This window comes from Symphodus melops (genome assembly GCF_947650265.1).
Source record: "Symphodus melops genome assembly, chromosome: 14".
Taxonomy (NCBI): domain Eukaryota; kingdom Metazoa; phylum Chordata; class Actinopteri; order Labriformes; family Labridae; genus Symphodus; species Symphodus melops.
The window spans coordinates 18,787,973-18,814,337 of NC_136704.1; the positions used below are offsets into that span (position 1 = coordinate 18,787,973).

Here is a 26,365-nt window from a genome sequence, read left to right on the forward strand (position 1 = left end):
CTGCCATCAGTGACTTTACTTCTGTCCAACCTGTCTTTTTGTCCCCCAGACACATTCTCGCTTGAGTCCATCCTGAGGAGTTTTTGTTTTTTTACAGATTTTATCCATGCCAGCTGGTGTTGTGACTCACTTCCTTCTCTCCTCCTCTCTCCCCCTGCCAGTCTCCGCGGTGACCATCGACAGCAGCAGCACTCATCCCGTCGAGTTAGCCATCAGCCCGTGTCACATGACTTCACACCAGAATCAACTGTGTCCAACTGATCCACAGGTGCAGTTAACGCTCGGAGCGTTGGGTCCTGGATACTACTACTACTACCAGGTACAGTAACGCACATCCTCACTGCACAGACACTGATAGGCATCTCAAGGAACAACACTACCCTGCCATTAACTCTCCTTACTGTATCGCTGTTCAAACTTGTTAAAGTTGTCAGATAGTCTGTTGATCGGTTTTAGCCTAATATTTATTTTAAAAAAGTACACTTCTAACAAACAGAAAAACTCAATAACATCAGCATCTCTATTTGAACAAGTAAAAACCTTTCAAATCTTCGACAGGAAAAAATCCAGACGCAATAGATGTAGGTATTTAGGAAGTAGACATACATCACATCAAGAAGTTATTGTTTTTGATATGAATTTATTCTTAATAAAAGAATCAGTATTCCTTGACAAACGTTTAATAATAAATTGTACTGACACGTGGGGGGGGGGGGGGGGGGGGGGGGGGGGGGGCTATGGAGAGGCTGTGGAGGAGTTAGGGGAGGGGGGTGAGCAGTGAGGGTTAAACTGATGTAAGTCAAAGGGAAAGGTGTCAGTGGGAGGGGGAGAGGACTGAATGGTGGGACGGGACGGGACTCCTCCTCCCTTGAAAGAGGGAGGAGGAGGACTTCTGAATGGCTGCTCCGGGATTGGTCGTTGCTGAGCCATGCGCTGACCCCTCTCAAACTGTAGCCTAACTAGGGCTCCCGCATACATTCATATACATACACACACACCAGCCATACACACACATATAAAGTGGTGTGCAGCCCTCTTTTGAGTGGCAGGGACATGTGAGCGCCTTCACATTTGCTATTCTGGGCCACGGAGGGAAAAAAAAGGGGAGGGGAGGGGAGAAGCAGGGGGGGGGTGAGCCGAGGGTCTTTTCTCTTTCTGCATGTGGCTGAGCCATTGTGAGGAGCTGCTCATGATTATTGTCTCGTGTTTGTGTGGACTCACAGTGTGTTCGGCCATAGCAGTCTTGTGTTTTATTCCCACTCTAGGCCAGAGAAGATGGGGTGCTGCTTTAGTAAAGAGCTCAACCCTGGGCCGCAGAATGAGAGGAGCAGTCTGTTACAACCCCCGATCCACGACAGAGTGAAAGACTTGACAGAGCAGGTCAGGTCACAGGCTGCCGCCGTGGCTCAACAAGTGGGCTCAGCGGGCCGAGCGGAGGATGAGGGACCAGCTCCGGAGTTGGACGGCACAGTTTGCGAGGAGGCAGTCAGCGGGGACTCATCGAGGAGCGAGGAGGATCTTAAACCAGCCAGCCCACACGAGGAGAAGGCGGCTATTCTTATCACAAGCAGCACAAACGTGGACGCAGAGGAAGACGGGACACAAAGTGCCGGGGCCGGTCTGCAGCCGGCCCCGTATATGGAGATGCCCACACAGAGTCCAGTCCAACACAAGCCCATGGATAATGCCGAAGTCAGAGCTTTGTGGTTCACTCAGCTCCCAGGCGACCAGGAGAGGAATACACCTGCGAGCTATTGGTCCGCTCCGTCCAGGTTACCTGACCGCCAGGGTGATGTCACAGTGAGTGAATCGTCACAGGGGGCAGACGATCAATGTATGCTCGCACAAGTCAGCGTGTCTCAAGGGGAACGACAGCATTCCCCTAAGATTGAGGAGGAGGAAGTGTGTGTCGTTGCAACAACGCTGGGTCAAGGTTTCGAAACGAGGACCCGGAGCTTCTACAGCATTTGCTCTATTGACGCCGATGACCTTGACCACGAGCACGGCCAAAAACAAACAGCTGGAGCGACACCCGCGCTGCACGCAGCTGAAGGGGAAACAGCTGCTCTGCCCCGCATGTCCGAGTCCTCCCCCTCCAGCCAATCACGCGCCGATCAAACCGCAGCCCTCGAGTCGAAAACAACTCGCCGGTCACATGACGACGAAGCGACCTCAGCACGATCAGGTGCTGCAGATCAATCACCGGTGGCTGTCCCGCCGCAGACGCACTCGGACAGCTCGCTCTCGCCTCAGCCGAGCAAAGCCTCCAGCATCTACATAAACACGGAAGAGTCTCAGGAGTCCCAGCTTGAAGACTTGAACTGTCAGACAGCTGCTGCGGACACAGATGACGCGTTGATGACATCACACACTGATGAAAAGGCCTCGGTTGAGGGATCAGAGGTCGCAGGATTAACAGAGGACGGCGTGCATGCGTTGAAAGAGAGTGTGTGCTCGGGGAACCGCGTGCCAGCGCAGGGAGACTTCGGCGCCACGGAGGGAAAATCGGACAAGTTGGATCAGATCGTGGATTCCGGCTTCAATCCTCTGGAAGAGTCGGAGCCGTTAAAAGATCATCACACATCAGCGACTGAAACTCGTCACCTGGATCCTTCCAGTCGGAGCCCCAGTCCTCTAAAGCTTGACTTTCGACCGCTGCTCAAAGAGGAAGCCTGCCGGCCTCCGTCTGAGGCCGAGGCGGTTGAATCGTCCGCGCGGAGTGAAGCCATCGCCGTCACTTTCTGCCCCAGCGAGGACGTCTGCGACGGCAGCCTCACAGACACCACTCTAACGGAGGTGTCCTCAGTGTCGACCGTCTCTGCTGCGTCGCTGCCCGTCGAGCTGACCGCTTTCTCCTGCCACGCGACTCTCACTCCCCTCAGGTCGGAGCCCTGTGACTCCATCCCATCTGACAAGGTAGATTTCAATTCAAACGACCCGACGTTTAAACTGACGAGCGTGAGGCCTGCTGGTGAGCATGCTGAACTCGCGTCCCCTGATTCTGTCAGGTTCCATGACGACGACGTGAAAGCAGAAGATTGCGCGGCGCCTCTGACGCGCGGCCCTGATGATCGCTTTCAGAACTCCCTCGTGAGCGGAGATGACACACAGGCAGCCGAAAATCTAACACTGGAAATATGTCAGGACAGCAAAGGCGATGTAAAAGTTGTTCTTCCAGTGATGGCTGGAAACGCCTTTCATCCCGAAACGAGGCACGACCTGCCGTCAGAGCCCTGTGACGTCGCCACATCCGTAAATACAAACGTCCCCGTTCAAAACCCCGAAGGCCTCGGGAGCCGAATCGAGGATCCGAGTCTCTCGCAGCCTCCCACCACTGAAAGTGCGCTATCTGTTTCTACTTCTTCGACTCCTCCGCCCCCTTATTTGTCTCTGTGCACATCATCGGAGCACTTTGAGCAAAGTGTTGAGTCACCCGGGGCTGAAGCTCAAATTGTTCAGAGTGAATGCAGACACACCCGAGTGCAGTTAAACGCAGCAGAGGAAACATGTGTGCGTGCGTGTGAAGAAGGCGACGCGACAGCTGCACTGGAGCCACAGGCTCACCCGCCCCTCTCTGTGCCTGCCAAACATGACTCTGCACTTTCAGTAGAACAGCAGCTACACACTCCTCATGTGGATATGAGCCCACAGTCGACTGCTGACTGTTTACCTAAACCTGGAGAATTATCAGATGGCGTTCAGTCCGAGGAGATGAATGAGGTGAAGATGACACTGGAGGAGCATCCTGCCCACAGTGATTTTCCTCAGGAGACTAAAAATACTTCAGTTACTAATGAGACGTCTTCCCAAAAATGTGAGGTCAGGGAAAATGGCAGCATCCATGACCAATATGTGGTTCTTAATGACCGCAGCTGTCCGGATGAGAACTGCAGGACGGAGGACGACACCCGGATGAACGTCGACCCAGGTCAGATCGATGCCTTCGCCTCGACGCCGTCATACGAGATCCCCTTCCTGCATCGAGAGCAGGCGGCCGCCGAGGAGGGCGAGAGAGAAGGAGGGATGAGGGAGATGGTGTCTGAGCTGCTGGGAGAGGACGCAGACGCATCCATGTGCCGCCTCTATCCCCAGCCCTGGATCAAACTGGGCCTGGAGGAGAGCTGCGGGGCCTGGGCTCAGGGCCTGTCTGAGGCCGAGCTGGATCAGGGGGAGCAAGACACCAGGATGAAGTCGGAGCAGATCCCGACCTTGGTGTCAGAGCTCCAGCCCTCGATGGCTCTGCTGGGAGCGTATCCCTACAGCACTGTGATGCCTCAGGGACCCTGTGTGTGGGACTGGCACACAGACTGCACCCAGTCTGTAAGTGTTCACTCGAGGGTTGTTACTCGACCAGAGTTTCAAACTTTATTGTGACAGTTGTAAAAATGAACCAGTTTTGATACAACAGCCATAAAATACAGTCATTTCTTTTTAAATTACTAAACTCCTGCTCCCCCAAACATTTTAGTGAGACATTCTGCAGCAGTTAACCTGATAAATTCTTCGTCTGAACCTTTTCTAATATTTAGATAGATGTAGTTTTTTTTTTTTTTTTTTTTTTTTTTAAACTTCTGGACTCATCAATACTATTAATCATTTACAAAAAAAAAAAAATGGAGCTTGTGTTGTTTTAAAACATGTGTTTTTAAAAGTATTGAACAGAATAGATCAACGTTTAGTAGTTGATTCTGCACGGCAGAGAGTTTGTTTCAGTTCAAGCTTTCTCTCCGAAGTCGAAACGTATGGATGCGCGACCGATCCCGGGGCGGACATGTTCGGCGTGTCTCTGATGGACGTTTTCTGGTGAAACATTCGCACAAAGAATACACGCTGTGCAGCATGAAGCACACCGAGTCCTTTTTGACACAGATGCTACACACTGTAAGGGTCGTCTTTGACACAGTCACAGATTTGAATAAATCAGAAAGAAAAAAGAGCCTGATGTTACAGAGTGAGATTTATTGAGACCCTTCTTGCTAAAAAATCTCAGATTTTTTGACAGATTACATAAGAGATTACATACATCTCTTCCTGACTTGAAAGGACCACTGTCTTGTCTGTGATGTTAATCTTCACTGAACTGTGCCTTATAACGTTCTTAAAGACAAATGTGACTAGATAAATGTTGTGCCTTCTTGTCTTTTGTCTTTGTTTCAGACACCTGTTGCCGCCCCGAGCCTTAACCCTGACGCCGAGGTATGGACCAATCACAACTTCAGCGTTGACATCTCTGGCCCCGCCTACCTGCAGGTCCAGCAGCCATGGCTGCAAGTTCCCGGCGATCTGACCAATCAGGAAGGTGGGCTTTGGCTTCAATTTGAACACACCTGCTTTAGTATTCTTTTTCCTCAGATTACGAGGTTCAGACTCCAGCCCTTTTATTTCGTGGTGGAGAATCATTTATTGTTTTTGATCCTGACAAAAGCAGCGTGTCAATCGTGGTTTGTGTGGGATTGTAAATTCATGTTGGATTATTTCTAAGGATACATGCCAGAGTTCCAGCTGGAGAACGCCGTCCTGGCTCAGGGAGTAGTTGAGGCAGATCCTGGCACTCTAGAGTACCAGACGCTGACTGCAGAAGCTCCTGCAGTTAACGGAGAGCTGGGTGCACCTGTTGTCAGAGGTCAGTCCAATCCAGTCGTTATTTCTTTAAATAGTTTCTTTTTCTGCGACAGGACTGATGTTTCATGTGCTTTCTTTTCATTTCAGATGAGATCAGACAAGAGCTTCAGAGCGTACTGGAGTCCTGCCTTACCAGGTAACATCTCACATCACACCTTTACCAACCTATGCTTTCAAACATTGAGGTGATGGATGTTTTAAAGAATCCTGCACAGGTGGTACCCCCACTAACACTAGATGAGACACCATATATGGGAGCAATATTTGTCTTAACTGTCTATCTGTCCCTCCACAGGGAGCACCTTGGAAACGACTTGTACCTCAATTCTCAAATGGACAGTGACCAGTATGTTTCCATAACAACTCTGGCCAGCCTTGATAAGATCAAGACTCTGAGCACGGACTTGGACCTCATCGCCGACATCCTGAAAAGTAAGTGGTTCATTTACCGAATGAGAGAAATACACCAGTCCAACCATAAGAAAGTGAAGATGTTCCTGTTGCTCTTGAAGCTAAATGTGAGACGGGTGGTTTATTGTCGCCCTGAGACGTTCTGCTCTGTTATTGGTCGAACAGCGCTGCCGCTAGTCCAGGTGGCTCCGTGTGGACAGAAGGTCCGGCCCCATCAGAGTAGATGCGTCGTCATCCTGCGAGAGATTCCAGAAAGCACACCTAAGGAGGTAAGAGCAGCCTGCCGCGCAGACACAGCCCTACACATAGCTCGTTCATTTCCACACGTGTGTTTTTACAAATCGGTACAAACAAAGGCTATTCTCATCTTCAAGCCTGTAGACCTCCAAGCTTTGCGTAGAAACCTTTTGTTTCTTGTTTTAAATGACTGTAAGGAAGTCCTGACCCTTGCAGAGATTTCCGAGGTAGTTGTGGTAAAATCCAGGGTTTTTTAATGTAAAGTATGGACTTAATGATTTGAACTATTACTTTCCTGTTGTTGTGCAGGAGGTCGAGGCACTCTTTGACGGGGGCAACCTGCCAAAGTTTATGAGCTGTGAGTTTGTGAGCAACGATAACTGGTTCGTTACTTTTAAATCCGAAGCAGAGGCTCAACAGGTAAAACTACAGCCACAACACGTGCTGACTGAATTATGTTCGTCCTTGAAAGAAAAAGCTTTTGATTTTTGCAGCTCAGAAATCTGACCCCAAATAGTTTGTGTCACTGAAAAAATAAATAATTCACACGTGAGCGTTACTGTCCGTGCTCGTTTTTAGGCCTACAAGTACCTGAGAGAAGATGTCCGGGTGTTTCAAGGAAAGCCCATCATGGTGAGGATCAAAGCCAAGGCCATGGCTGTAACTTCTTTCGCACCAAAAAACGGTTTCAGGCCGCCACAGCTGGACCAGTGTGGCACCCAATACAGCTCCTTCTTCCCCACAAGCACCTTCCAGCAGCCGTGCCACACCCACATGCCAGCACAACAGCTGTACGACTTCACCAGCGAGGTGTGGCCAACCGGATACCAAGAAGGTGCTGAGGTGAGTCTTTTTCATGAGGAGACGTGATGATGGAAAGATGTGCCCGGACAGCAATGCTTTTTTCATGTATACTTCATCAAAAAGAGTAAGATGGAGTTATTTTCTGTTGGTTTTGTCTCATTGAATGTGTTGACCTTGTGGACCATTCCCATCTTGTTTTTCTTCTTTTCATGTACATATTTCAAAGCAAGACAAAAAAAAAAAAAAAACAGACAACAAAATATGAAAACAGATAACAAGAAAGAAAATCATGAAAACAGATAAACAATAAACAAAAAAAAGAAATAAAAGAAATAAAAAAAAAAAAATCTTGTTTTTTATTTTTTTTTCATGAGCAGTGTGATTGATCTTTTTATTGTTTTTTTTTGTTGCAGTCTTCAACTCTGATTAATGACTTCATGAATGGACTATCAACAACTTCCATTTTCAAACCTCACAACCCACACAGGCAGAGGTAAATGTATCATGTTGGTTTAATCCATCTGTTATTTAAATAACAGGTAGAAGAAGAGCGCAGTCGTGTACATTTTCAGCTGCGAGTAGAGCAGCTTCCCCAAATTTGGCGATGATGGGTTGCTTTTGACTATTCCTTTTCCTCAGGAGAGGCTCGAGGTGGTCGGGCTCCGCAGACCGTTGGCAGTCGTCCAGTCAGAATGGTTCTTCCAACCAGTCAGAACAACCACCGACGGAGCGCTCGTTTTCTCCGACAAAGCGCGGTCGAGGACGGTCGAGGGGAAACGCGCGCAGTCAGGGCAGAGGTGGAAGGTCGGAGCTCAACAAGCAGGGTGCGCCACCTGCGTCTGACCAGGGAAGGTAAGAAAATAAGCTTCCACATCGGCCCAAACAAAACCAAACCGACAGAGTTTGATGGACTCTGATCAAACAGGTATAGAGTTGAAGCACCTCTGGATCTAATTCCATCTGCCAAGTGTATTTGTTAGGCTGCAAATGTAAGCATACAAATAAAACAATTGAAAGAAAGTAGGAAAGCAACAAGATAGAACTGCAAAGACAATCAAATGATGAAGACAATAAAAGGAACAGCTGGTGGATTTGGGGGTTTAAGCTTGAATTACACTTAATCTTCATGATGTTGCCGTAGTTACAGCCGTGGGCCTGCAAGGAAGAGAAGGATTTATAACTGCAGTCTGTTTTCAGTTTGATTCACTCTTTATGACATTTGCGAAATTTTGCCCTTTTGAGCAGCACGCCTTACAGTCTATGAAAAGTGCACACGTACACACCTTCTGTACTATTTTCACCATTACACTGACATGCAGCAGGATGACGCAGAATTATACAGAATCAGTCTTTGCTGCAACATATCAGTCAGTCAGATATGTTGCAGCCAACATAACTGACCTGCTGTGTGTTCTCTCCTCCTGAAGGAGAGGAAACTTCAGCCAGAAGAGGAGAGAGAACGCGAGGACTTGGGAGAAATCTGCTGCAAACAATAGAGTAAGAAGCCCGAGAAGATTGTGAGTGTTTTTTTTTTTTAAAGCTAGCTATGTTGAGACTCTGAATTGACCGTGTGCGTTTGTGCAGAATGCATCAAATCAGTCACCTCCGCGTAAGCCGTCTCCTCCTCTGGAGCTCGGCCTGTCCAGCTTCCCTCCTCTTAATCCTGCAAACACTGCCATAGCAACGGTCCCTGCAGCTAATGACAGCGTCAAGGTAACCAAGCCTCTCTGTTTGCCCGATATATATATATATATATATATATATATATATATATATATATATATATATATATATATATACACACACACACACACACACACACACACACACACTTGTATCTGAGTATTTAGCTTAACAAGATAACATGGTCTCTTTTCATACATGAAAGCCAGACTGATAAACCGTAACAAGACACGTTTTGTTCATCACAGAGTCCAGCCAAAAGCAGCAGTGTGTGTCCCTCAGTGTCAGCAGAGCCGAGCCCACTCTCACCACAGTGAGTATACATTGAATTCTGCATCATCTCGTTGTGGTTTTTTTCTTTGCTGTTGAAGTAAAACATGACGGAGGAAGCTCGTGCTCTGGCTGCAGATGTGCTTATTTTTTTCCTGTCTTGCCTCGCTCCCTGGATATTTCAAACGTGGACTTTGATCCGTTTGCCAGTTGTCATGGCGCCAGCTGTGCTCCAAGCTGTGTGTAGTGAGATTGTTCTGCTGCTCTCTGTAGGAATGTGAAGGAGCATGCAGTGACGACCAGTGAGGCCAAACCAGCCCGGCCTACACAGGAAGCAGTCACAGTAAGACCATTTTTATTGAAGGACTATTGTAGCATTTAAAACGCATTATTGTTGGAAATCTGAACGATGACTGTAGTCATTGCAGGTTAAACACAGAATAGTGACAATCCAGAAGAACATGGGAATATCATTTCAGCTTAAACCAGATTCTTGATCACTCATTAGTTACTGGGAGACTACTGTTCAATTTGGCATTCAGCCAGTTTCTAAATCACACTGCGTATGTTAATTAGGAATGAAAGCACTTTCTATGTCATTGTGTGACACCATCAAATTGTTATTTAAGCTGGGAATTGGGTCGACGGGGCTAATGGGTTATTAACAGTATTGTTGATTTCTGTTTGATCATTTTGGTGGCATTATTCTAAACTTCTAATCAGTATTAATAAGTAGTCATAGCCATGTGGAAGAGTTTACAAAAGGGGGCAAATATGAAATGAGAGTAGTAACTTTAAACTCTCCATTCATGTGGCAAGATTCTGCTGTATATGTTGTAAGATCTAGAGCTCCTGCTGAGATCTAATCAGAGTGATTTGTAGGGTTTGTTTAAAAACCTTCAACGTGCACGAGAGGTAAGTTCTAAAAGAGATTGACCCCGTCCTGTGCTCTGATTGGACAGGACTCCATGAAGCCGAGCTATGCAGAGATCTGCCAGAGGTCGTCAACCAACGATCAGGTGCCGCCCGCTGACCTCCCGCCTTCACAGGCATCGCATACCCTGACCTATCCGGGCCAAGCGTCCAGTCCTGCTCTGTGTCCTCGGTGATCCTATTGGTCGAAGCGAGAAAACTTTTTTTGAGCCATTTGTGTCCTTTTGGCCTCATCAGATAAGAAAGTGTTGTTTTACTGTCCTGATTACACAGAGCAGCTGCCTTTACTGTAATTGTGTAATTTACTGTAATCTGTGTGTAAAGGGAGATGGTATATAAAACAGTATAGGAAGAGTTTTGGGGATTATTGCATTCAACACCGAACTTAACCTTTGAATCAATTAAATGTAGGTCTAGATTTAGAAACGTAACACTGTAAAAGCACTGCTGACGTTATTGTGACGCGGGTACTGGTGAAAGAAATCCGACTAGTGCCTGGTGTGTATACACTGACCACTCAGGATGTTAAAACCAATGTTTCATGTTTTTAGAAAGGCAGCTGTAAAGAATCAGTAACTGTTGATCTGCTACTTTATTTCAGTTTTATTTCTTGGTTTGTAGTTCAGATCCGTTTATTTAGAGCCAGGTTCCATTTTGATTTCATCTTGTTTTGCTGAGGGCACTGGCACTTCTGTGTGCGTTTGATGTTATTTTGCTGTACAGGATGTTCTGCCATGATTTTTCCACATACATCTGGGTTATTCTTCAGTTCACACTGCCGCTGCTGAGGACACACAGGATGCTTTTTTCTCTAAATATTAATTCTACTCAGCCAGTTTGATTCCCGTTTTCAGAATTTGGTTGGAAACGGTCAAAACTTCCACTTGAAAAGCACTGAATGTTACGACTTAATCCTTGCATGATTTTTTTAATTTCATTTTTATGGATTTCATTTATGTCATATTTTTTATTTCTTTAAAAAAGGACTGCTTTTGTGTGTTTGAGGTTTAGTCTCACTCGTGTTGTGAAAGATGTCCAGTTGATGTACTGCAGCGTACAAATTGATCGGGTGAGGCTGTTATTAATTATCCATCAAGGAGCACCAACAACTTAAACTCTATTCAGTCACTTGAATTCGATTGTGATTAGCCTAAAGCTCTTTTGTTAAACATAACATTTTAAATGTTGTTGTCATGGAGAAAGAACTGGCATGGTTGTGGCACATGTTACTTTGTCTGTACAGATGTACATATTATTGAACAATTATTAAAGAAGTGCCTTTAAAGTTTGAAGTATTCGTTGGTCCACGTTAATGCAGAACTTTTCAGTCTAATCTTTAGAAGCCCACTGCTTTTCTTTATATATATTTTATACCACATTTAAATCTGCTTCACCCTCACGCTGTATATCAATCATCACAAAACTGAATTTCCATGTAGTTATTTGTGCTAACCAGCAGATGGCAGATGAGTCCCATCAGAACAGCGATTAGTCCATTATGTATCCATGCACTTGTTTACAATGAGGATGATTTGATTCCTGGGAGACTACAGTCCTAATGAATGTGATGAGTAATTCTAATGAAATACACCAAATTAGAAGCACAAATTGATGCTCACTTATGTGTTACTGCTACATTAGGCATGTCCAATCATACAGGACTTAATTAAAGGCTGCTTGACCTTTAATATTAATCACATTATTCTGTTGGGGTTTAGTTTCCTCATACAGATAATGAATAAAGAATGACCACACTCAAAGATAATGGGTAGGAGAATGCAGAAGACAAGGGATATTTAAATAGAACTGTAGACAGTGTCAGGCTTTAGAAAGCAAGATAAATGCCTCTTACATAAAAATTCATTATATTATATGTTATCAGAAAGGTTGATCTTTTTTTACGAATGAAAATGAGTTGCATACTTTGATTTGTTCTGGTTTAACTTTTTTTTTTCTCCAGAAAACAAAGCAAGAAGTTTGGAAAAATAAAGAAGACCGTATCATGTTTGTGTTCAGTATCACATTTCTTACAGTAAAACAAAGGTTTTAAAAGCAGGTCTTTGTGTTTAAATATTTAACAGAGAGAGCACTATGAGGGAATAAATGATGAATAAAAGGAAAGGTTACAAAAGCACTGACGAAGATCACAAGCTGTCTAAAATAACAAGTCTGTGAGTTTGGATTTTTTCTTGTAACTCTTCAGAACAAAAATATATGCTGTTTTGCACAATAGATATAAATCGGAAGTTTACCATTTCTACATATATTTTCAATACCGGTAGATTTTTTTAATATTCAGATTAAATTCAAACCTGATGTTGGACCTACTGTTTTGTAATTCTTCAAATTCAATATTTAATCAGAGTTTTAACCATTTAAAGTAAATGAACCTAAAAAATACAGTTTAATTATCATGATTATTTTAAAACTATTTTTCATGATAAAGCAACAAGGACTAAGTATTGAACTTCACAGTCACTCTCTAGGTGTGGTTGCTCGCTGCGCCCCCTGTCGGCGATGACCAGCACCCCCCCCCCCCCCCTTCTTTCGTAGAGTCACGTGACACCAGCTGCAAGAAGCTGCAAACGGCTCTGACTCTGGGGCTGCGCGAGCCTCACCATCCTCTTCACTACCACAGATACAAACACCGCGACGGCAGCGACGAGAACCGACCGAGCAACCGGGGGTCTTTAACGATTCAAGGAGCCGGGCGTCATGGCGGGCCTCCGTTAAAACGAGACCGAGATTTATCCTCTTTGTTCTCCTTCGACGCCTCGTTGTCTTTCCGCGCCTCCGCCGAGGAGGGGCCGCCGAGAAACAGCTCTCCCTTTCCGAGCGAAGGAGGAGGCAGGAGTAGAACCAGCAGCGGCGGCGGAGGCGGCAGCAGCGGTTTAACCGGGGAGGTGTTTTCTACGGCACGAGACGAATGGCGGACCGTGAGGCGTCGCCGATACCGCTGGAGATTCGAGCCCGGCTGGCGGAGCTGGAGCTGGAGCTGTCAGAAGGTAAGAAATTATTAAAATCAAGGCGAAAAAAAGCGCAACCCTCTCCCCCCCCCCTCCCCCTGTTATCCCGTTATCTCACTACCACCATCACCATCATCACCATCCACACCGGGAGCCTTCCCTCTAACGGAATCTAACCGTTAATTCCTGCGGCCCCATCCTCATCCACCTCCTCCTCCTCCTGTCGTCCCCTCCCGCTCCTCCCATCCAGATGTTTTGTCAGCCACCGACCGGCCTGCCCAACTCTCTGTAGCCGGGAGATGAGGAGGGCAGAGCGGGAACACACTGCGGGATTCGGTCGCTGCTCTTTGTCTTCGCGGAGGTGCAGCTTCAAAAAAAAAAAAAAAAAAAAGCACCAACACCCGACCAGGCCTATTCGCCCAAACTGGGTCCGAAATCCAACCCGTTGTTTGACCTTGAGATGTTGACACAATCAGCCGAAGCTACCTGTGTGTGTGTGTGTGTGCGTGTGTATGTGTGTGCGTGTGTTTAATAATAGCATTGCGATGCAACGCTGCGTGACAGAACAGCAGAGGGGCAGTTTGGCGTTTGATGCCCGTGATCTCAGCATCCTGCCTCTGTGTATGTGGGGCCTGCAGAGCAGCTGAGGAAGAGGAGGATGCTCTGGAATATTTCTCTCCCTTCCTCCCTCCCTTTCTTCTCTTCCTTTTCCTCTATTTTTTTTCTTCCAATGGACAGATGGACAGATAGATGGACACAAACTCTCCTTCTATGGGTCATTGAATCTCAATTACAGCAATGAAGCCTGCTGTTTTTTCAGCATCTCAGATAGGAACATGGCATTTCTGCCTTATATAATGGGGATGGCATCTTTTATTCATACAGGCTTGGAAAGGCCTACATTGTGAGGCATGAAGCCGAGATACATGCTGGATGTGAGCCGCCCTTTTGCTTAAAGTCTTTCATTTATAGTTGATGTACGTGCGCCAGTGTTAAGAGAAACCCAGATGTGTTTAGATTCCGAAACTTGGGTTCATTGTGTCGCTTTGCCGTGCAGAAAATAATAAGTATTACTCATCTGCCAGTCTTGTCAGATCTGCAGTTAAAACTGTGTGTACCTGCGGTGATGTGCGGCTGTAGACACTGGCTCATGACAGAGAAGATTAAACACTGTTTCAGGTTGTAGATTCTGGGGCAAAATATGAATAAATTAGCGTGAAATTTAAATGTAGAGACAATCGGGACTCTGCAGCTTTCATACCCTAAAAACATCGGCACGAGCTTTTGAAGCAAGTGAAACCTCGTCAGATCAAACTGTCCCCTCTCCTTCCGATCAGCCTCATCATTCATAAAAGCCTTTTTTTTTTTCCTCCCACTGCAGTGACACACACACAGACACACACACACTTTAAGGTAAATGTGAGGCAGCTGCAGGCCGATTGGAGCTCCTAATCCAGCTGAGATTGTTTATCAGAGCAGAACCTGCTGCTGGCAGATGTTATTGATGATGGAGACTGCAGGAGGAAGTAGAGACGTCACGCCCAAACGTCAGACAGCACGAAACACTCCCAACAATCAGGTGTATGAAGTCTTGTGTGTGTGTGTGTGTGTGTGTGTTTAGGACTGACAGGGTTGTTGGTGGATCACAGCAGGATGAAAACCTGACAGGCCTCCTGACAGCGTGATGGACGTGTCGGTGTGTGCGTGCGTCCGTCACCGGTGCTCTTCTGAAACAGAGGGCGAGAGTGTCTGCTTCTGGTTTGTGTGTAGTTCATTTATGAGGAGTGTGTGTGGTCACTCCCAAAAAAGAAAAAAAGGACACAGTGTCCAAGGTAAAAAGATTTACAGAGGATTTGAATTGGTGGGAAAATAAAACAGTGTGTCTGTTCTTTGTTCTTGGAGCACATTTCCAAGTTTGATGCTTAGGGTGCTTCATAATTAGCTTAGATAAGTAATTGATGATTTCAGCACGAGAAAAAATAGTTCACAATAGGAAACGTCCCAAAATTCAGGGACATCAAGCAAGTACTTTGAAGGGGTTTGCAAAGTGTTTTAAACCACAAAGACCTGCTCCCCAATAGGTCGAGTGTCTGAGGACACAGCTCTTATTGAAAATGCAAAGTGTCACTTTTGATGGGCGGCGCCTGGGGATGAAACTTTTTCTTCCGTCTGTGAGAACCCTGCGCTCCACCTGTTTATTAGATAAACTCCGCAATCAGCCCAGCTGTGGCAGATAAGCCTCTGCCGCTCCCCTCGCTTAGCGTCGCCTAAATCATATCATCCCTGCAGCGTTGCTGTGACCTCCAGGCGTTACGCTGCTGTTGTCGAGCCCCTTCAGCTGCAGCTGCTCGTTTGCAGATGGGACGAAACAGAGCTGTTGATGGTCGATGTTTCTGTCACAGGACAGCCCTCTTAAACGAGCAAAAACAGATTGTTGGCTCAGGAGTGGTCAGAGTGATAAAGTCCAGCAGCGGAGATGTCCTGCAGATCCTCACTAAAACATTTCAGTCATATGTGAAAAGCCGCAGATGCTTCTGTTGTGATAAATGTCCTCGGGAGATGTTTGGCTGTGGATTATTTGAGCCAAGGCAGAAACAGGATTTATGCCAGGTGTCTGAAGTGTTCAATAATAAAGTGTCTGACCAACAGAAACAAAAGAGAGACAGATTTTAAACGTGCATTTTCATCAACACAGCGCTCATAAGGTGTGAACCACGACAGCCCGTTCCTCTTCTTTGATGCATATTTCACATCATATCAAAGCTTGGTCTTTTGCAGTGTGTGTGTGTGTGTGTTTTCCCCAACAACACACACGGATGTACACTTTCTGTGCTCGTGCGTAAAAACAACAAACAACAACAACAACAACAGCGTGCAGCTGTTGCCTGAAGCGCTGCGTTTGAGGTCAGTGTTTTTCTCGATCTGCATTGCCTCACGATGCAGAGAAATCACCACTCTTCTTTTTAACAGGGGTGTTTAACAATCATGTCTGATCAATTGTATTAGCTCATATTAATAGATGAATGAATCCCTATGGATAGAATAGACCGCCTTTTATTATCATCATTATACACTCGTACAACGAAATCATTTGATGAATTGAACAAAGTAGTTTGAAAGATGTTGTGGAATCCAGTTTGTTTCTTGTAATTGAAAGACTCTGACTTGGACAACAAGATCATTAATTTGCAGTCTTAATCTGGGAGGCGTGCACAGCTGTAGTAGGAGAACAGGACTATACAGTACAGTATATATATCATTAAATATGGAGTCATTAGTGTTACTGGTATTCTGCTGAACCCTCAGTGAATCTGTGGAATTATTTATATGAATACATAGATTTCTTCATCCCACATCTGTTCTGACTGTTTAGCTTTTGAAGAGCGCAACATCTGTAAAGAGAACTCTTTCATGCATTCAAGTTCAAACAAAGAGGAGACCCCATCTTGATTTGCATACTGTCAGGAGAAATTACACTTTTTTTTGTTGTCATTTCTGATCCAACAGCGACACTGATCCAGTACTGACACATAAACCATCATTAATAGTGTTGTTGTTGTTGTTGTTGTTGTTGTTGTTATGTATAAGGTTACACAGAGCTGTAGTGAACCCAACATTGCGTTTCTTATTGAAAGAACAAATAAAACTATTCCTAATAAAACTAAGAAATGTATTTGAGCGTTGTGCTAGCGTACAAACAGGAAGCGGAAACAGCTGAAAGGTTTTCAGATGAAATCTTTTAAACCAAAGTTTTAAGAACTTTTTATCATAAAGAAAGAGCAGTTTCACCTGGTCTGAGTGTTTTCACAGAGACAGTCAGTGTGAAAGTCTTCAAAGTGAGACTGTGCAGGTTGAGGAAGTTTCAAATGCCTGATGATCTTTGTTGATCAGTGATGGGGATCCTTCAGTCTGATATCCGATACATCATTTATGTCAATATTGGACGCGATGCCGATATTAGAGCAGATCCCATCTCGACTTGTCTGTAGAATATCAGCTTTTTTTAACTGCATCCTTCGGGATCATTATCTTTGGTTACATTTTTGTCCCTCTGCACTGTCGTTCCTTTACTGCTCTGCGTGCCTTTGAATTGAACCCTGGGGGACAAATAACGTTTTTTCAATTGAATTGAAAAGGGCCTTCAGTCAAAATCAACACACAAGTTAATGACCTGAAAAACTCTGAAGGGAGGCTGTCTACCCAACAGAAAACCTGATAAATAATCATCTTACAGGTTAAAAAAAGAGGCTTATGTAAGTAAGTAAGTAAAGCTTTATTTATATAGCACTTTTTAAAACGACATGTTACAAAGTGCTTAACATAACAAGGAAATAGAACAAAATAGGGAAAACAAGATAACAAGATGTAGGAAGATATAAAAGTTTGGAGTTTATCTATAGACTATTAAGAGGAAGACTTTCTCGGAAGTTGATTGTGTCTAAAAACAAGAAGCTGTACAGAAAGTCGCACTAAATAAAACAGACTTAAATCTTAATATGTATCAAACTCAAGAAAGCAGTGAGACTGTTTCTGTTGAGAACATTTGGTGCGAGCTTTTGGTACTTGACATTTTTCAGCCTTGAGGTTTGATACCCGGCCTATTGATCAATAATGTATTCTAAATTTGACAGAAAAGACTCGGAACAAAAGCCATGTGTTTCCGGTTTAGAGCTGGAAACAAACCAGTGACAGCTCGCAGAGGCCTGCGTCGGTGCGTTCTCCAAAGAGAGCAGCTGTCAGTCATTTGTTCCAGATGACGTTGGTTCAGCTTCATCTGAATACAATGGACAGAGCTGAAAGTGTGGGCTGCATCCGTGGGTGTGTTGGGATTTGATGACTAAGACAACGCCGAACAAAACATTTATGATTGACTAAAAATCAATATCATGATTTCACGAGGCTCAAATAACAGTCAGTTATAGAACGAACCGTCCTCTGGGCTCGTGAAAAACTTGAACTGTGTTTGCGTGCGTCAGTCGTTCGTCAGTCTACTGAAAAGACGTTCTTTAATATGTCAAATTAGTAATAGGTTTTTAGCTTTTAAAAAGTAGCTTGTTTGAATTAAAGATGTGGAATTCATTTGAGTTTAGGGGTCAACATAATCAAATCTAATTCATCTGCAATTTTTAGACATGGATGATTTTCTTTTTCTCTTTTACTCATTGGTTTTTTTTTGTTGTTGCTACATTTACAAATGAAAAAACTGAGTATAAATACAAAACAAAATCTGGTTTGTTATCACATTCATGTCAAATTAAAACAAGTACCGGTAGTATGTTCCACCAAATGGATCTTAGCTTTTTATTCATGAATGTTGACTCTTTATGGATTGATTTTTCTTTTTCAAGAGGAGGCTACTAAAGGAGCCTTAAAACAATCACATGACTGAAATGAATTGAAAGCAGTTTTATAAAACAAAAATGCAAAGTGAAATGTTGAAAAAGCATCCCACCATCAAGAACTCATCTTACAAGACTAAATGTGCAGATTCCTTTCCTGTATGTTCTCACCAAAAATGTCTAAATAGCTTTTATCAACCCCTTTGAGTGTGTATTTTTTTTTCTTTTAAAATGTCACCTTTTTTGTGGTGCTGGTTTCGCTCAGCTGGCTGAATAGCTTCACAAAGCAAAAAGTCCATCAGCATTACTTTGATAGCGCCACATCAAAGGTTTATTCATATCAATGATGCATGAACGGTGAAGATATGAAAGTGTAAATAATTAGATTAAATAAAAATCAGTAATGGCTTGAAACAGCTAATTTTTATGTTAAAAAAACCCCTCAAAGATTCGAAATATCAAAAACTCAGAGGGGTCTCATTGTATTTAAAGAGACACGCACCAAAACGGAGCGTTCTGAGAGAGCTGGTTTCTACAAGGTCACAAACCTCCTCTGCTGCTTGATTCATGTTATATTTGGACCAAAGTACAGCACAGATGTTTCATTTAGAGCACCGGGGGACTGTTTGAAAAGGTGCAAAAGGGGGATAATATGTCCCCTTTAATGTTTTCGTCAATGTGTGGTTAAAAACAATGCTTCTACTGTTGGTGTTAGGTTTATTATTGATATTCCTCTGGTTGTGAAGTAGGCGTGTGTGTGTGTGTGTGTGTGTGTGTGTGTGGTGTGTGTGTGGTGTGCCTGCTGAAGGTAGATTTGGTTACCGTGGTGGCCTTGTGGGTGGACTGTCTGTTTATGAAGATGCGATAAGGGGGAGTAGATAAAAGCAGGATTTTGAAGACAACGAGCAGAGATGAAACTGACATTCATGGATAGACGTAGTGATGAATTTGTTCTTTCCCTTTTCAATTGCCAAGTTTTCTTCACACATGCCGACGAAACGACCTCTACACACTTCAACTAATGAAAGCAGAGAAACTAAAATGAAGTACGGCTTGTAGATTCTAACCTCAAACATTTATTTGAGCTGGGGGAGGAGAAGTATATAGTCTATAAGCCGTCTGAAGTAGTCTGTAGTAGGCTGTAGTTGGAGCTAACGGAGGGCGCTCTCAGCATAACGTGACCATTGCATGCACTTTTGACCTCAGTCATTTTGTAGAAAAAAAGATTCAGAAGATGCAGACTTACTTTTGGGAGACTCGACTTTCTGCAAACATCTGCCCACTGCTTTGGTGGAGAGAAACAGGGCGTGCAAGATACGGTACCTGGCTGCAACTCTGCAAACTGTCTTGCAAATAGCTGCGTGGACCGGGAAGTCCTGTACGCTCTGAACGGGTGTTCTCATCAGCAGATAAACGTGAGCTAAACTCCGTCCTGATCCCCTCAGCTGGCTCACTGAACGGACCAGGCATGGACCGTTGGATGTTATGAGGACAGAAGGCTGCAGGTGCTAGAGCTGCTAATGTTAGCCACACACAGCAGACCAAATGGTGCAACCTTCATACAGTTTTTAAACATAGATACAAATAAATGTGTTGGCTCGACACATCACAAGTTAAACATGTGAATGATCTTCTAATAACTAGTGGATTCAGGACATTATAGCAGCAGCCAGCCATCCTGCCTGTTGTCTAAAACGCAACTTCTCTGTTCAGTCGTCGTACTTCACAATCTGACAGGAGAGCAGACACATGTACTGACACAAGTGGGAAGGAGAACTGTAAGCTTAACTGGACGGGTATTAAAGGAGCTTCAGTTTATTGTCGCTGTCAAACTGTCAGTTTTCGTCACCCTGCGTCACTCTACGTACTGATGTCCTACCATTATCTGTGAATGTCACGTTTTCATACAAGTGACTGAGAATCAAAGAATAAGGACGAGAAAAGAGAGACTGATAGATGCTGTTAATAGATCCCAAACTGGACGATTCTGTGCCTTCACTGGGGACATTATTATCAGCAGTAAAAAAAAAGGCAGGTTTAGTGAAAGGATTATCGTCACGTCGAGCTGGGCTCACACTTGTTTATTGTTTATTGTGCTGTCGATAATTCAGTCGTCTAAGATACATTTTAAAAGTGTAAACAAGGGTCAACGTTTTCCTGGTCGGCAGTTTGCTGCCTACTGGTTGGATTTTAATATTTAATCTACAAAAATATGGCACAAAACTGTAATATTTGGGTTTGATTCAGATGAAAAACCTCTGATGAAGATATAAAGTCTTGCTTTATAGAATTCCTACAGATTCTGAGTCTTTATTTGGCGAGTTTGTTCTGGTGGAAGCTGATGGAAGAAGTCCAAATCTGCAAGTTAGTTCTTCAGTAAACAAAACGGAGGATTCAGTCAGTAAAATCAGTGATGATTTATAAAGCACAGGTGACATCACACGTTGGAATTGAACCCAACAAAATATGTTGTTGCAGTTTCTCAGAGCCTTTGGTTACACCACCTCAGCAGGCCAAAAAACACCAATCTGCAGTGGGCCGATATCGATTCTCTCTGAGCTGTGTGCCGTTAAAAAAGCAGAGTGTCAGAGAGGAGAGAGGAGAGGGAGCGACAAGAAGGAGCAAAGTCATTAGGCTGCCAATGCAGAGTGCTACAACACACACACACACACACACACACACACACACACACACACACACGCATGCACACATCACAGATACAAACATATGCACTCATCCTGGCAGGTATCATTAGCCCACTTCTCACATCTGACGCTCCAAATCCAAGATGGCTGTCTCGGGCCTTCTCCAGGAGAACCGTTGCTTGGCAACTCCCTCCCTGCTCTGCTGCGCTGCAAGTGGAAGATGGCGTCTCCCTACAGACGTGTGCGTGTGTGTGTGTGTGTGTGTGTGTGTGTGTAAGAGAGAGAAGAGAGAGGGAGGAGAGTGAGAGAGAACAGGCAGGAACGTTGTTATGCTGCAGTTGATCTGAGAAAAGGATCACTCATCTATCCATCTATCCATCTATCCATCCATCTATCCATCCATCCATCCATCCATCCATCCATCCATCCATCCATCCATTCTTCCTTTAGTTTTACACCTCCCTGTGTGCACTAGTGTTCAGGTTTGCGTATTGCATACAGTGAGAATGGAGTGGTTACAGGTTACAGAGCGTGCTCAGTGGAGATTTGCCAAAATGATTCAAAGTCCAGACACTTCTTGGGAATATTTAGTTTTTGAAGCTGAGAACAACGTTGTTTCTTTACTTTAATGATTCTTTTTTTTTTTTTTCTAAACTTGAGTTTGACAATTGCCGCTGCCAGTTGTCAATATTTGTTTACAATCATATTTGCTCATTTGTGCAGAGTTGCAAGAGCCAGAAACAATCAATTTAGCAGAGAAGCTAAATTCATCTTTCAGCAGACTGAGTGACTGAGTCAGTGCTCAGGTGAGATGATTCTCCTTATGGGAGAGGAAACGACAGGTTCAAAAGCACGGAGACATCCTGTAAACCAATAACTAGATCGAACTCTTTAACACTTTTGAACCAGATGATTGGTTGGGAGGATAATGCTTTGATACTCAGACGCTCAGAAAACAAAACTATAGCAGAACATTTAGTGAACCTTTAGAAAGTGTCGAGAGTGATTCTTCTTCATTGTGTCTGCACAGTATGTTCTGTCAAATTATTCTTGTATTGACACTAAACTATAAACGATATATGATATATAATCAGAGGACACTTCTCTGAGCTGCGGCCCTTTTTTTTTTTTTACATACAAATGAACCACATCGCACAAACGTCCACAAACAGCCGTTTGGCTTTGACACTGAACCAAGGGACAGCGTCATTTGTGTCTCAGCGACGTGAGTTAACCTAAAGCTCTGGTGTAAGAAAAGTGAGCTTCACATACTGTACATACAGTCACACACACACACACACACACACACACACACACACACACACACACAGTGGTTTTCCATGCTGCCCAATTTGATGCCCTGTTCCACGAATACTCCTTCTTATGGCGGCACCACGCTGCCCGACCATCAGCATTACTTTGATATTGATGAAGAGGTGTGACAGTCCTGTCTTCTAAATTCAGTTTAAAAGAGGGTTTTTAAGTTTACAACAATTTAAAATCACTTAATAATACTTTGTGTGTTTATGAAAAACGTGTTAGCTCCTTCTGAAGATGTATTTCAGGCCCTTCCCACGAGGAGCTGATTCATTCATCAAGCTGTGAGGGATGGATGTTTTCCGTGTCTGGGTTCGCCTGGTTATTGACTTCAAACTTAACTCAATCTTCTATAACAGGTTCCCACATTCACAACATGACGCACGCTCTTCTTCCTCTTTGCTTCAGAGCTCCGTCGTTGTCGAAACGATTGTGAGCAACACTCGCACGTTTGCACTGGATGAGAATGTTCCTGGATCAGAAACACAACACAATGCTGTATATATCAAAACTCCATCCCACACACACACACACACACACACACATACACACACTCCTGCTGCTCTCATCAGAGCACCATATGTGGATTAAAGCATCGCTAAAAATAGTCCTTAAAAATGCACTAATGCAGCGAGAGTAAAAAGCGTCTTTAGGAAATGACCGAGCCTTTTTGAAACTAGACCTTAAACACATGTGACCCGTTTCCTCCACTCGGTACAGCATGTATTAACATGAAGGAACATGAGCTACAAATCCAGCCGTTTAACACCACGCTGGTTGCTCGATGTGAGCAGGGTTAACTTCCAGTTGAACTCATCTCTCATCTTTGTTTGTGTCCTTTTTTTATTGTCACGGTGTGAGGCGATGCAAACATCTGTCAGCTGCCTCGCTCGCGGCTCATTATGGCACCAGCGTGTTTCCGTGCCCGCTCGTCTTTTTCGCTGAATTTCTCTTCTCTCCCTGTTGTGTTTGATTTTATTTCCCTGTTGTTGCGGTATTAAAACATCTCATCCAATAATGATCAATAATTGGAAAACTGGTGTGAGGCGGTTAAGCAGCGTTAAATGGGGACAAGCGAGGACGTGTTAGCTAACATTAGCGCTGCTGCCAGAAGCCCAGGGCGCTGTGATTGGCAGGTGGTGGGTGATTGCAGTAAATACCACCCCCCCACCCCCCTCAGGGACTGTAATGAGCTTGACCATGACTGCCCTTCCACACTGATCACACTCTGTTCATCTCGACTGTTTTCGTCTTTTTCAGTCTTATTAATAGAAGATTGTCCTTGTCAAAAAAACTTTTCAGGCAGCTGATGAAAGGCTTTGTTAAGTTCCTTGCGTTTGGTTGGTCGCGGAGGAGGCGTGGTCTGTGATTGGTAGAGGGGGAATGTAAAGGAAGAATAAGGCAGTTAGCATTAGCAGAAAGTTAGCGTAAAGCCACCTGTGCTCCATAAGAATAACGTATATATATATATATATATATATATTTTTTTTTTTTTTTATTTATTTATTTTTTTTTTGATATATATATTTTTTTGATCGTCTGTTTTTTTTTAAAGCAACAAAGAATGTCAGAAGCTCTCCTCCTGGATTGTATCCCAGGATTCTGCGGGCAGTTTCCCGGCATTGTCACCATGGAAACAGATGACAAAGACGTGGCTACGTAGGAAAAACTCCCTTTAGTGGTGGGGAATTTCTGCAAGATCTGCAACATTTGGTTTTCGATGTGTGTTTAAAAGCAGGGGGAAAACCCTACCCTAATCTTGATTCCTGTTTAACTGGGACAGCGTTATATGAGTTTGTAAGCGTAGTGTGTTGTGTCTCAAATTCTCCGAGCACTTTGGCTGTGACATATCTTCTGGTGAATCCAGCAGCTCTTCTCTTGTGTGCACCGGCTTGTTAAAGTCTTGACTTGACCTGCAGAACGGAGTTGACGTCGGCCTGTCGATACCTCAGTTCTGGTCTCGCCTCTTCACATTCACTCGTGTGCAGAATGGAGATTGTCAGGGCTGATCTGTGGTGATGCACTTTCAGATCATTCGAACAGAAAACAAAGCAACGACAGACAGCCGTCAGACCCTGTGTCGCCATGTTCCACGTTCCACGTTCCATGACTAGAACCTGTAGATTTTTGGGATTGGGTTTTCTCTTCATGCACATTACTGAGAGCTTCGTCGCCTACTGAGGCTTTCAGTTTAGTTACCGACATCCATGTGGAGATGTTTTAAGCATGCTGTGCAGGGAAGCTGGATATGACACCAATCGTACTTAACCTGAACTGGAAACATCTGGCCCTTCTTTCCTTTCCTCGGTAACAAGGCGACCCGCAATCCAGGCTCGGAGCTTGGCTCGCTTGTCCTCCACGAGCTCTGCTCTGTCCTTTTTCTTGTGTGGAGGAGTCGCTCTGCTGTTACACAAACATCATAATGGAATGTAAAACTGTGCCGCGAATGTTCTAGTTAAGTGTCCTGAAGTGCTAATGCTAATGTTGCTTCTCAGCAATCATCACTTCTGAACAAACCGGCCTGGGACTTGGAGAGGTTTACTGCAGGAGGAGTTTGAGTGACTAACCCCTGAACCCAAAACATTCTTCTTTGTGTCACATTCTCCATCTCCATCAGTATTTCTCACCATTTTTTTTGTATTTTTTTTACGTTGTTTCATTTATGTTTTACATTTTTATCTTGAATTAACAGTCTAGACAGAGACGTTCAAAGACTGGGAGAGACAGAAAAAAGGTCGGCTGACAGGAGACGAGTGTCTCAAAGCAAGGGCGATGTGATTCATGCGGTGACTGTCCAACAAGCCACCAGCACTGCCCTTCAAATAAAGAGATTCAATCCTCCATAAAACTTGTTTTTTTGTTTTTTTTAAGAATTCCTTTTCTGACTAAATTACCCAAAAATCAGCCCACGCCGAAGTCGCTGGCTCTCTCACTCTCTATCTATCTCTATCTGTTTACAGGGGACATCACTCAGAAGGGTTATGAGAAGAAGAGGCACAAGCTGATCAGGGCATATGTTCCACATGCTGGAGGTAATTTAGCGACCTCTGACCCCGCCACACACACAGCCTCCTCCCCTTCCTCCCTCTGCTAAAATCTTCACATACCACTACGAGGATATCGATCTGGTATCATGACAAGTACAGTAGCGATGATACTCTCGTCTATCGATTCAGTCTTCAGCCGCCGCCATTAGTGAATGTAGGTTAAGACTCCCTCGAGCTCAGTTTGGGCCCGCTCCTCGGTCTCTCGTCGCCTACGCACTCGCTCGCTCGCTCACTCACTCACTCTCACACACTCACAGACACATCTGACTGCAACTAAAACACACTCGCATCCATCACACAGCTGGGGCTTTTCTATCGCAGACGTGGGTCACAAAATGATCAGGGAGCAGCAGCACACCTACCACGTGGTTCTACTTTGATTTCATGTTGTTTTTGAATTACTTTTCTTTTATGAAGTCAGAAAAATATCATTTTTCTGCCGATTCAATTCATCTCCATGTTTGTTTTCCCTTCTTGCACTGTTCTTATTGCTTTTGTGAAACCTGTATGTGCATATCTCTGTGTGTCTGTGTGTGTGTGTGTGTTTGTGTGTGTGTCTGTATATATCTGTGTGTGTGTGTGTCTGTCGGCCTGCTTGCCCTTTTTGCCTCTGTAGGTATGGAAGGGCCCATGTCCCATCGGGGCCAGCTTGGCCCGCCCTCTGCTGCACGTTTCCACCGGCGACGGACCTCCGGCACCAGAGACGAGCGCTACAGATCAGGTACAGAGTCGACACCGTCTCAAAACATTATAGAAGAACTTTGAATATTGGGCATGGTATACGGTAAGCATGCACTAAGGTTGATTCAATACTTAGTAATCTTCCACATGATTCTAGTGAAAATCGGACAATATTATATTTGATACCTGTTTCAGCTTTAGATAGTTAATGTGATTGATTCGGGTCTAAAATTCTTTCTTTAAGTGCACTATGGATAAGCGTTGAGTGTTTCTCCCTTTACTCACAGAGACGTAAAAAAACCCAGATACTGCTGTGTCTAAAATAAATGCAGAGCAATTTGGTTCTTTCTGAGAGATAATTCAAATAATAGAGATTGTCTAGCTCTTCCACACGTGGTATCAAAAAAGTA

At 44.4% G+C, this 26,365-nt stretch overlaps 2 protein-coding genes across 4 annotated transcripts in view; both read left to right on the forward strand.

Moving 5' to 3' along the window:
- The first annotated feature begins 230 nt into the window (after positions 1-230).
- Positions 231-11,252, forward strand: LOC306834841 (uncharacterized protein). The gene is made up of 16 exons (XM_079361064.1): positions 231-319; positions 1,266-4,320; positions 5,158-5,299; positions 5,483-5,623; positions 5,710-5,758; positions 5,918-6,054; positions 6,199-6,302; positions 6,580-6,690; positions 6,850-7,113; positions 7,488-7,567; positions 7,714-7,926; positions 8,502-8,571; positions 8,659-8,787; positions 9,006-9,070; positions 9,301-9,370; positions 9,990-11,252. The coding sequence occupies exons 2-16, from the start codon at positions 1,276-1,278 to the stop codon at positions 10,134-10,136; spliced, it is 4,767 nt and encodes a 1,588-aa protein (XP_079217190.1). The 5' UTR covers positions 231-319; positions 1,266-1,275; the 3' UTR covers positions 10,137-11,252.
- An 86-nt stretch (positions 11,253-11,338) lies between these two features.
- Positions 11,339-26,365, forward strand: part of LOC306834840 (disco-interacting protein 2 homolog C-like) — a 56,255-nt gene continuing 41,228 nt past the window's right edge. For 2 of the 3 annotated variants that reach the window (XM_079361061.1, XM_079361063.1), the window contains exons 1-3: positions 11,339-12,965; positions 25,188-25,259; positions 25,891-25,995. In XM_079361061.1, coding sequence (XP_079217187.1) covers positions 12,887-12,965; positions 25,188-25,259; positions 25,891-25,995 — 256 coding nt within the window. In that variant the 5' untranslated portion in view covers positions 11,339-12,886. The remainder of the gene's footprint in view (positions 12,966-25,187; positions 25,260-25,890; positions 25,996-26,365) is intronic. The other variant, XM_079361062.1, reaches the window with a different exon arrangement.

Bases quoted from the DNA above. Each gene is read 5' to 3' on its own strand.
- LOC306834841 (XM_079361064.1), top strand. From the start codon at position 1,276: ATGGGGTGCTGCTTTAGTAAAGAGCTCAACCCTGGGCCGCAGAATGAG. The intron at 6,055-6,198 runs GTAAGTGGTTCA...TTGGTCGAACAG, and splicing joins CATCGCCGACATCCTGAAAA to CGCTGCCGCTAGTCCAGGTG. The intron at 9,371-9,989 runs GTAAGACCATTT...CTGATTGGACAG, and splicing joins CTACACAGGAAGCAGTCACA to GACTCCATGAAGCCGAGCTA.